Genomic DNA, 11,521 nt, shown 5'->3' with positions numbered 1-11,521 from the left:
AAGGTGTGATGGACACTGTTCTGGGGCCTGGTGGCCCAATGCCTTATTTCCTTTTTTTTGCAGTTACATACACCTACCGTTGATCCATTTAATTAAAAGATACAGTGTGTACCATGAAAAAGGTGCAGCTGAAAATAGAGTCTATTGTCAACTGTCTTTTGAACTGTCTTACAATGTAATAAAATACACCCCTCCATACATTTAAGTTACAGTAGCTAATGTTTTATAAAGATGATAGAACAGTTACAAAGAGACTCGTATTTAGCACTTTTTATTAAAACTTTAAATAAACATATCACAAACATGTCACTATACTGTATTTCAAGCCATACAACAGTGTCCAAGACAATTCTATAATCAATTTCCTGTAGAGTTGTACTTTAACTCAATGTGAAAAATACTTTTGGGATATGAAAAATCTAAGTGTACATTACAACCAAACCTTTCAGATAATTATTAAAATATTAAAAATGAAAAGAAACAAAAAATCCTAATTAGATCATTATTTTATTAGTAACCAATTCTGCAAATTAACTGTGCAATGCATACTGCTGTGTCTATTTTACAGGTATTTCATTAGGCTTTAAATTGGGTTGCACCATATTCTCAAATGGAACTTTCTGAAATGTTACCTTTGAAGGGATACTTTCCCTGATGCAAAGATGTTATGATTTATGACAGTGTTATTCAATTCCGGCCCTGGAATGCCAAAACATTTCAGTTTTTTGTTTCTACCTAGCAGTTAATTGCACTCACCTGGTGTCCCAAGTCTGAATTAGTCCCTGATTAGAAGGAGAGGATGAAAACCAGAAGCGTTTCAGCCCTCCAGGATCAGAGTTGAACAGCCTTGATATATGATGTTATATGATCACAAAATCAATCTGAACATCATTTGTGACAGCAATCACTCAGGGGATCAATATGTGATTTGGCACAGATTTCATCCTAAACGTAATACTGAAAGGGAGTGCAGCTTTATTGATGAATGATGAGCAATACGTAAACAACACAATATTGCACTTTTCATGTTGTGTGTATCCCGAGACGGAATGGAGAGCATAATGCTGTTTCCTCCTCTTTTTGGCCCTACCACGAGGGATGACGTTTTACAAAAGGAGTGAGAGAGACAGGGAAAGTTCCAAAAAAAGTAGAGCATCAGTAGTCATCAGCTGTAAGAGAGAAACAGAAGATGGGATTACACACGGCTGAAACTGAACCAAGCCGATGAGGAAGAGGAGCATGCGATCCCTTCCAATCTTAGGAAGATCAGGAAGAGGAGCATGCAATCCCACCCAATCATAGGAAGATCAGAAAGAGGAGCATGCAATCCCATCCAATCTTAGGAAGATCAGGAGGAGGAGCATGTGATCCCATCCAATCATAGGAAGATCCGGAAGAGGAGCATGCGATCCCATCCAATCATAGAAAGATCAGAAAACCAAATCAGGAAGTGGCATCATGCAGACATGTAGTGACAGTCAGATGGAAGATTGCTTACTTTCTATCGTTAGGATACAGGTGCTGGCGGCGGTGCCTCTGCTGTTGACAGCCTTGCACATGTACTCTCCCTCGTCCTCTGGGAAGGTCTCTGGCAGGTAGAGGCAGAATGTCTCTCCTCTCTCTATGTACTGATAGTCTTCACAGTCCTGGAGCATCTCCCCCTCAAACCACCAGGTCACCTCCGGCTTGGGCTCCCCGGTGATCTTCACCGTGAACCGCACTGGCTCGGCATCCACCACCGATTGGTTCTTCAGGGGCTTCTTAAACCACGGAGCCCCCGACCTGGCGTGGTCCTCCTCATCCTCATAGGCTGCCGAGCTATTGATGATGCTTCCCTCTTCCTCCTCCTCATCGTCCCTTTTCTGACAAAGATATGACACATGATATCACATTTTTTATTTTTGGAAACCCTCCCTCCACTGAACTGTCATGCGTTTTTAGAATGTCATGCGAGTCAGGGACGTTTTCAACTGTTCAACAACGAGAAACCCGATGATTGAACCCGATGAAAGAGGGATTTACTTTTTGGAGAGCGGCGTCAATCTCTTGCTGTTCGAACTGCATCCTCTGAAGCTTCTGTTCGTCCACCCTCTTCTTCTCCTCCTCCTCTCTGGCTCTGGCCATTTGTTCAAACCGTGCGCGCATGTCCACCTTTTGTCTGAACGGAGCCTCCTCAGCCCCTTTCTCTGTGTCCTTTTTGCCTTCATCATCATCCTGAAAAAACAGCATAACATGATACAGACCGACGCGTTTGGAGTTCCAATGCGATTCTGAAGGATCATGCTAAAATATATACCTCCTGAATCCTCTCTTCTTCCCTCTCTTTGATTTCCTCATCTACAGCCTTTCTCTTTGCTCTCACATCCTCAATCTTCTTCTGGACCTCCTCGTCTTTCAACTGCTTGATCTTTTCAAACTTGGACTTGAGGTTCTTGGCCTGGATGGAGCCGGTCCTCTTGAGTTTCTTCAGCTCCTCATACTCCTTACTTACTGTATCAGAGCTCTCATTCACCACATCCTTAGGAGAGAAAAACATATAGTGATAAGATTAGTTTTGAGGATACAGACAAAACAGAAGCATAGGCCTAATAATTTCAACACATAGGAAATTAGGCTGTATGCATCAAGTGTCTCAGAGTAAGAGTGCTGATCTAGGATCAGGTCAATGTTATCTTGTGATTATGGTATAAAAGGCTAAACTGTTCCTAAATCAGCACTCATACCCAGACATACTTTATAAATACATATAAATGATTTAGTCAGACACCAATTGTGCAAGTTCTCCCACTTAAAAAGATGAGAGAGGGCTGTAATTTTCATCATAGGTACACTTCAACTATGACAGACAAAATGAGAAAAAAAATCCAGTTAAATTACTTTGTAGGGTTTTGTAATGAATTTATTTGCAAATTATGGTGGAAAATAAATATTTGGTCAATAACAACAGTTTATTTCAATACTTTGTTATATACCCTTTGTTGGCAATGACAGAGGTCAAACGTTTTCTGTAAGTCTTCACAAGGTTTTCACACACTGTTGCTGGTATTTTGGCCCATTCCTCCATGCAGATCTCCTCTAGAGCAGTGATGTTTTGGGGCTGTTGCTGGGCAACACGGACTTTCAACTCCCTCCAAAGATTATCTATGTGGTTGAGATCTGGAGACTGGCTAGGCGACTCCAGGACCTTGAAATGCTTCTTACGAAGCCACTCCTTCGTTGCCCGGGCGGTGTGTTTGGGATCATTGTCATGCTGAAAGACCCAGCCATGTTTCATCTTCAATGCCCTTGCTGATGGAAGGAGGTTTTCACTCAAAATCTCACGATACATGGCCCCATTCATTCTTTCCTTTAGACGGATCAGTCGTCCTGGTCCCTTTGCAGTTCTACAATTTTGTTTCTGGTGTCCTTTGACAGCTCTTTGGTCTTGGCCATAGTGGAGTTTGGAGTGTGACTGCTTGAGGTTGCGGACAGGTGTCTTTTATACTGATAACAAGTTCAAACAGGTGCCATTAATACAGGTGGAGGACAGAGGAGCCTCTTAAAGAATAAGTTACAGGTCTGTGAGAGCCAGAAATCTTGCTTATTTGTAGGTGACCAAATACTTATTTTCCACCATAATTTGCAAATAAATTCATTAAAAATCCTACAATGTGATTTTCTGGATTTTGTGTCTCATTTTGTCTGACATAGTTGAAGTGTACCTATGATGAAATTTACAGGCCTCTCTCATCTTTTTAAGTGGGAGAACTTGCACAATTGGTGGCTGACTAAATACTTTTTTTGCCCCACTGTATGGCCCCTGGTTCTCCTCATCTTGTTATCAATCTCTACAGTTGGTAGTTCCATGCCAATATCCATAAGACTTCCCACGTGGGTCTTTAACAGCATTGTGAGGCTGATACCATGTTGATGACTGACCTCTCCCATCTCTTGTCTGAGCTGTTCAAACTCCTGTTTCTCCTGCTCCATTTTCTTCTTGCGCGCCGCCACTTTGCACCTCCTATCGGCTTCCTCCTTCTGCTTTAGCAGCTCTTCAAAGTTCATCTCCAGTTTTCCAGGGTGCAATGCTTCCTGGGAGTCGCTCTTGACCATTCCGTCCTCGTCCTCATCTAGCACCTACCGGCACACAAACACAGAGCATGGTGTCATTGACAATCTCACAATAAACCAATTAGAATCCAATCAAAGTTTGTTTGTCACATGCGCCAAATACAACAACCTTACAGTGAAATGCTTACTTACAAGCCCTTAACAAACAAAAATAAGAGTTAAGAAAATAGTTACTTAATAAACTAAAGTAAAAATAATAAAAAATGTACACAATAAAATAACAATAACGAGGCTATATACAGGCGATATCAGTACCTGATCAATGTGAAGGGGTACAAGTTAGTCGAGGTAATTGAGGTAATATGTCCATGTGCTGTAGGTAGGGGTAAATTGACTATGCATAGACAATAAACAGTGAGTAGCAGCAGTGTAAAAAAAAAAGGGAGGGGGGGGGGTCAGCGCAAATAGTCCTGGTAGCCATTTGATGAACTTTTCAGCAGTGTTCTGGTTTGGGGGTAGAAGCTGTCTTTTGGACCTAGACTTGTCGCTCCGGTACCGCTTGCCGTGCGATAGCAGAAAGAACAGTCAATGACTAGGGTGGCTGGAGTCGTTGACAATTTTTAGTCCTCAATGCCATCGGATGAATCCCGGAACATACTGAATTCCAGTCTGTGCTAGCAAAACAGTCCTGTAGCTTAGCACTTGCGTCATCTGACAACTTCCATATTGAGCGAGTCACTGGTACTTCCTGCTTTAGTTTTTGCTTGTAAGCAGGAATCAGAGGATAGAATTATGGTCAGATTTTCCAAACGGAGGATGATGGAGAGCTTTGTATGCATCTCTGTGTGTGGAGTAAAGGCGGTCTAGAGTTTTTTTTCCCTCTGGTTGTTTATGTGACATTCTGGTAGAAATGAGGTAAAACTGGTTTAAGTTTTTCTGTATTAAAGTCCCCAGCCACTGGGAGCGCCACCTCTGGATGAGCATTTTCTTGTTTGATTATGATCTTATACAGCTCATTAGGTGTGGTGTTAGTGCCAGCATCAGTTTGTGATGGTAAATAGACAGCTACACAAAATATAGATGAAAACTCTCTTGGTAAATAGTGTGGTCTATAGCTTATCATGAGGTACTCTATCTCAGGCAAGCAAAACCTAGAGACATCATTAATATTAGATTTCTTGCACCAGCTGTTATTGACAAATAGACACACACCCCAGCCCTCGTCTTACCGAACATAGCTGTTCTGTCCTGCCAATGCTTAGAAACCCCAGCCAACTGTATATTTTACATATTTCCACCATGTTTCAGTGAAACATAAGATATTATAGTTTTTAATGTCCCGTTGGTAGGAAAGTCTCGAACGGAGCTCATCCAGTTTATTGTCCAATGATTGCACTTTGGCCAATAGGACAGATGGTAGAGGCGGTTTACCCACTTGCCGACGAATTCTCACAAGGCAGCTGGATCAGTGTCCCCTGTAGCTCTGCGTCTCCTCTTCTTGCGAATGACGGGGATTTGGGCCTGTTCCGAAATCCTTTGAATCTGACTCGTTAAATAAAAAATATTCATCCAGTTTGAGGTGAGTAATCACTATTCTGATATCCAGAAGCTCTTTTTGGTCATAAGAGACGGTGGCAGAAATATTATGTACAAAATAATTTACAAACAACTAGAAAAAGCATCTATCCCCTCTAGCACCAACATCACAATCTTTAATCACAAATCGATCATTGCATCATATCAGCTTCCAATAACAAATTAACACACCACCAAAACCCTCCCACAATGAAACACAATCAATGAAGTACCGGATGAAAAGCAAAGATAAAGCAACATAATCACATTGAACAGAAAAGCTACTGCAACCAAATTACATTGGATTTCTCATCAGATGATCCTGTAAAAAGCTTTTGAATGACATGAAGATCTTTAACTCATTCTATAATAATAAGGTAGATGTAACGGTCGTCGGTGGAAGAAGGTGAGGACCAAAGCGCAGCGTGGTGAGTGTTCATATCTTTTAATTAAGTAATAGAACACTGAACAAAACAATAAACGACAAACGAACAGTCCCGAAAGGTGAATGACAAAAAACACTGAACAGGAAAATAATCACCCACAACTCAAAAGTGAAACCAAGGTGCCTAAATATGGTTCTCAATCAGGGGCAACGATAAACAGCTGCCTCTGATTAAGAACCATACCAGGCCAAACACATAAATCACAAAACATAGAAAAAGGAACATAGACAACCCACCCAACTCATGCCCTGACCATACTAAAACAAAGACATAATAAAAGAACTAAGGTCAGAACGTGACAGTACCCCCCCCCCCCCCCCCCCCCAAAGGTGCGGACTCCGGCCGCAAAACATGAATCTATAGGGGAGGGTCTGGGTGGGTGTCTGTCCGCGGTGGCGGCTCTGGCGCGGGACGTGGACCCCACTCCACCATAGTCCTTCTCACCTCTTTACCCGCCTCCGTGGCCTCTTTAACACGGCGACCCTCGCCGCCGACCTCGGACTGGGGACCCAAGCCACGGGTCCCAAATGGACGGGAGATTCCGGCAGCACCGGACGGATGGAAGATTCCGGCAGCACTGGACAGGCGGGAGACTCCGGCAGCTCCGGAGTGAAGGGCGATTCCGGCAGCTCCTGGCTGACTGACGGCTCTGGCAGCTCCTGGCTGACTGGCGGCTCTGGCAGCTCCTAGCTGACTGGTGGCTCTGGCAACTCCTGGCTAACTGGCGGCTCTGGCAGCTCCTGGCTGACTGGTGACTCTGGCAGCTCCTGACAGACGGGCGGCTCTGGCAGCTCAGGACAGACGGGAGACTCTGGAAGCTCAGGACAGACGGGCGGCTCTGGCAGCTCAGGACAGACGGGCGACTCTGGCAGCGCTGGGCAGGAGGAAGACTCTGACAGTGCTGAGCAGGTGGGAGCACCTGTAGGAAGGACACGGAGAGACAGCCTGGTGCGGGGGCCTGCCACCGGAGGGCTGGTGCTTGGAGGTGGCACAGGATAGAGCGGACCGTGAAGGCGCACTGGAGCTCTCGAGCACCGAGCCTGCCCAACCTTACCTGGTTGAATGCTCCCCGTAGCCAGGCCAGTGCGGTGAGGTGGAATAGCCCGCACTGGGCTGTGCTGGCGAACTGGGGACACCATGCGTAAGGCTGGTGCCATGTACCCTGGCCCGAGGAGACGCACTGGAGACCAGATGCGCTGAGCCGGCTTCATGGCACCTGGCTCGAAGCCCAACCTGCCTGCGCACCGGGGACACCGTGCGCCTCACGGCATAACACGGTGCCTGCCCGGTCCCTCTCTCTCCACGGTAAGCACGGGGAGTTGGCGCAGGTGACTACCTGACTTCGCCACACATTCCCCGTTATCCTCCCCCCAATACATTTTTGGGGCTGGCTCTCGGACTTTCAGCCGCGATGCCGTGTTGCCTCCTCATACCGCCGCCTCTCAGCTTTCACTGCCTCCAGCTCTGCCTTGGGGCGGCGATATTCCCCTGGCTGTTCCCAGGGTCCTTTGCCGTCCAGGATCTCCTCCCATGTCCAGGAGTCCTGAGATCGCTGCTGCTGCTGCCTGTTACCACGCTGCTTGGTCCTTTGGTGGTGGGTGATTCTGTAACGGTCGTCGGTGGAAGAAGGTGAGGACCAAAGCGCAGCGTGGTGAGTGTTCATATCTTTTAATTAAGTAATAGAACACTGAACAAAACAATAAACGACCAACGAACAGTCCCGTAAGGTGAATGACAAAAAAACACTAAACAGGAAAATAATCACCCACAACTCAAAAGTGAAACCAGGCTACCTAAATGTGGTTCTCAATCCAGGACAACAATAAACAGCTGCCTCTGATTGAGAACCATACCAGGCCAAACACAGAAATCCCAAAACATAGAAAAAGGAACATAGACAACCCACCCAACTCACACCCTGACCATACTAAAACAAATACATAATAAAAGAACTAAGGTCAGAACGTGACAGTAGAAGCCTTTCATTGTCCTTGTAGAATCAGGTAGAATCAGAGTCAGAATAAGCAGGACACACATGATAAAGAGCCATCCATTCACAACCTTGTATTTACAGTAAGAACTTACAGTATTAGCATTTCATGGCAATCACTATTATTTCTTCTTAGTCAGTGGACAAATACAATTGTCATTTGAAAGTGAAAATATCTTACTTCTCCATCTCGATATGAAGTCTTAGATTTTTCTAGATCCAGGGAGCTCTTTAAGGAGATCATTTTGAAGGTAGGAACAGCAATGATTAATCCATGTCCAATTAGAGTCCAATTATAGATTGAGTTCCTATACTAAATACAGCCTACCTCAAATGTTAATATTGCCGTTAGTTTTCGGTAGATTGAAGAAACATTGGTCACACTTTAAATCAACCATAACAGTAACACTTCAAGTGTTGTTCAATATATAGGTCGTGACAGACAAGTCATAACTCTGTCATTCCAGTTGACATTAGAGTTTATTTAAAAAAAAGGTCAAGTTTTGTATTGACACTTTAAGATGCGCTTATGACACTGTTATATGTGCTTCGTGAAATAAACATATTTTATATTAAAAAATAATAATAATGGGCTCCCGAGTGGGGCAGCGGTCTAAGGCACTACAGACCTTGGTTCGATCCCGGGCTGTATCACAAATGCCCGTGATCGTGAGTTCCATAGGACGGTGCACAATTGACCCAGCATCGTCCGGGTTAGGGCAGGGTTTGGCCGGGGGGGCCTTTACTTGGCTCATCGCACTCTAGCGACTCCTTGTGGAGAACCGGGTGCCTGCAGGCTGACCTTGGTCATCAGGTGAACAGTGTTTCCTCCGACACATTTGTGTGGCTGGCTTCCGGGTTAAGAAGGGCAGGTGTTAAGAAGCACGGTTTGGCGGGTCATGTTTCGGGGGACGCATAACTCGACCTTCACCTTCCGAGCACGTTGGGGAGTGCTAACGATGAGACACGATTGGAATTGGGGATAGGAAGGGGGTAAAATTCCCCCCCCCAAAAAAATGATATACAAAATAAATTATAGTAATAAAAAAAAGAACAACTCTTCAAGTATTAACACTATAACTTTTTAACTTATGAAAGGATAATGAAGTATTCAAAAGCACTTCATAAAGCCTACATATAGACAGCATGAAACGTTACTCACTATGGCTCTATTCATGATGAGTAATCAAAATAATTTCAATCTTTTCACATGCTTCTTCTGAACATAGCCTACTTCAGTCGACGTGTTAGCGCAGGGCTTCATTTGCTACATGCTGGTGCTGCCTGCAGAGGTATGTTCATAGAGGTCCTATAATTCACAAATGTATTGTTTTATACCATAGTTATACCATATTTGATCCATTTCTAGAATTAACGTTTTCCTGACCAAGATGGCAGATTTTTTTGTCATGTTGCTACGATACCAAATTCCACTAGTAAATTGTAGGATCTCTATGGTTATGTTACCCAGTCCTACCATATTCTTGCGGGCTTCTGCGAAGAGCCTCTTCTCCTCCTCCAGCCTCCTCTTGGCCTCCTCCTCTGCTTTCTTCTCCTCCGCCTCTCTCCTCTGACGCTCCTTGTCCTCGAAGCTGACACACAGCTTCCCTGGCTTGCTGCCCTCCAGGTTCAGCATGGCCATCAACACCTCGTCATCGTCATCCACTATCTGGAGAAGGAGGACAACGACGAGAGAGCTCAGACTAGTGTCTGACATCTCAGGGCTCACAATATTAAACATAAAAAAGGAGCTGTAAAGACATTGATTATATTGATGGTCCCAGATCTGTTTGTGCTGGACTTTTGGCATAGGAGCTGGCAAGACAGCCCAAACAAATATGGGGCAAGGCGAAGTGACCATCACATCACACTCACTGACCATGCTTTTCCTGGCCTCGGCGAAAGCCTTCCTCTCCTCTTCCATTCGTCTCTTGTATTCAACCTCTGCTGCTTTGCGTTCATTCTCTACCCTCTGTTTCTCAAGCTCCTCGAAGCTCAACCTCAGTTTACCAGGCTGGATGACGTCTCTCTCGCCTTGAGCTCCTTGTGAGTCCTCCTCATCTTCTCCCTGCAAGTACATAGAGTTCCAAAGTCACACCAGGCCCAAGGCTAGGGAAATACAGTGGCTTGCGAAAGTATTCAACCCTTTGGCATTTTTCCTATTTTGTTGCCTTACAACCTGGAATTAAAATATATATTTTTTAGGTTTGTATCATTTGATTTACACAACATTCCTACCACTTTGAAGATGCTAAATATTTTTTATTGTGAAACAAACAAGAAATAAGACAAAAAATAACTATTCACACCCCCAAAGTCAATACTTTGTAGAGCCACATTTTGCAGCAATTGCAGCTGCAAGTCTTGTGGGGTATGTCTCTATAAGCTTGGCAAATCTAGCCACTGGGATTTTTGCCCATTCTTCAAGGCAAAACTGCTCGAGCTCCTTCAAGTTGGATGGGTTCTGCTGGAGTACAGCAATCTTTAAATCATACCACAGATTCTCAATTGGATTGAGGTCTGGGCTTTGACTAGGCCATTCCAAGACATTTAAATGTTTCCCCTTAAACCACTCAAGTGTTGCTTTAGCAGTATGCTTAGGGTCATTGTCCTGCTGGAAGGTGAACCTCCGTCCCAGCTTAAATCTCTGGAAAACAAGCAGGTTTCCCTAAAGAATTTCCCTGTATTTAGCACCATCCATCATTCCTTCAAATCTGACCAGTTTCCCAGTCACTGCCGATGAAAAACATCCCCACAGCATGATGCTGCCACCACCATACTTCACTGCAGGGATGGTGTTCTCAGGATGATGAGAGGTGTTGGGTTTGCGCCAGACATAGCATTTTCCTTGATTGTTAAAAAGCTAAATTTTAGTCTCATCTGACCAGAGTACATTCTTCCATATGTTTGAGGAGTCTCCACTGTGGAGCTTTGCAGCTCCTTCCGGGTTATCTTTGATCTCTTTTTGCCTCTCTGATTAATGCCCTCCTTGCCTGGTTTGTGAGTTTTGGTGAGCGGCCCTCTCTTGGCAGATTTGTTGTGGTGCCATATTCTTTCAATTGTTTTACAATGGATTTAACGGTGCTCCTGATCTGTACTTCTCCACAACTTTGTCCCTGACCTGTTTGGAGAACTCCTTGGTCTTCATGGTGCCGCTTGCATGGTGGTGCCCCTTACTTAGTGGTGTTGCCTTTCAGAACAGGTGTATATATACTGAGATCATGTGACAAATCATGTGACACTTAGATTGCACACAGGTGGACTTTCTTTTACTAATTATGTGACTTCCAAAGGTAATTGGTTGGACCAGATCTTATTTAGGGGTTTCAAAGCAAAGGGGTGAATACATATGCACGAACCACTTTTCGTTTAAAAATAAAAAATAAAAAATTGAAACCAGTTCTTTTTTTCATTTCACTTCACCAATTTGGACTATTTTGTGTATGTCCATTACATGAAA

The 11,521-nt window shown here is 44.2% G+C and overlaps 1 protein-coding gene across 4 annotated transcripts in view; it reads right to left on the bottom strand.

The window, feature by feature from the left end:
• Positions 1–255: 255 nt before the first annotated feature.
• LOC110535183 (nexilin) overlaps positions 256–11,521 on the bottom strand; it is a 32,887-nt gene continuing 21,621 nt past the window's right edge. For 2 of the 4 annotated variants that reach the window (XM_021620238.3, XM_090242825.1), the window contains exons 8-14: positions 9,941–10,129; positions 9,539–9,730; positions 3,919–4,116; positions 2,297–2,518; positions 2,023–2,214; positions 1,499–1,862; positions 256–1,169 (exon numbers count right to left, since the gene is read on the bottom strand). In XM_021620238.3, coding sequence (XP_021475913.3) covers positions 1,156–1,169; positions 1,499–1,862; positions 2,023–2,214; positions 2,297–2,518; positions 3,919–4,116; positions 9,539–9,730; positions 9,941–10,129 — 1,371 coding nt within the window. In that variant the 3' untranslated portion in view covers positions 256–1,155. Of the gene's footprint in view, positions 1,170–1,463; positions 1,863–2,022; positions 2,215–2,296; positions 2,519–3,918; positions 4,117–9,538; positions 9,731–9,940; positions 10,130–11,521 lie in introns of those variants that run through there. The other 2 variants (XM_021620082.3, XM_021620159.3) reach the window with 1 other exon arrangement.

The sequence above is a fragment of the Oncorhynchus mykiss genome, chromosome 1 (assembly GCF_057628025.1).
Source record: "Oncorhynchus mykiss isolate SJ-2025 chromosome 1, ASM5762802v1, whole genome shotgun sequence".
Lineage (NCBI taxonomy): Eukaryota > Metazoa > Chordata > Actinopteri > Salmoniformes > Salmonidae > Oncorhynchus > Oncorhynchus mykiss.
This window is presented reverse-complemented; position numbering and strand designations above follow the sequence as displayed.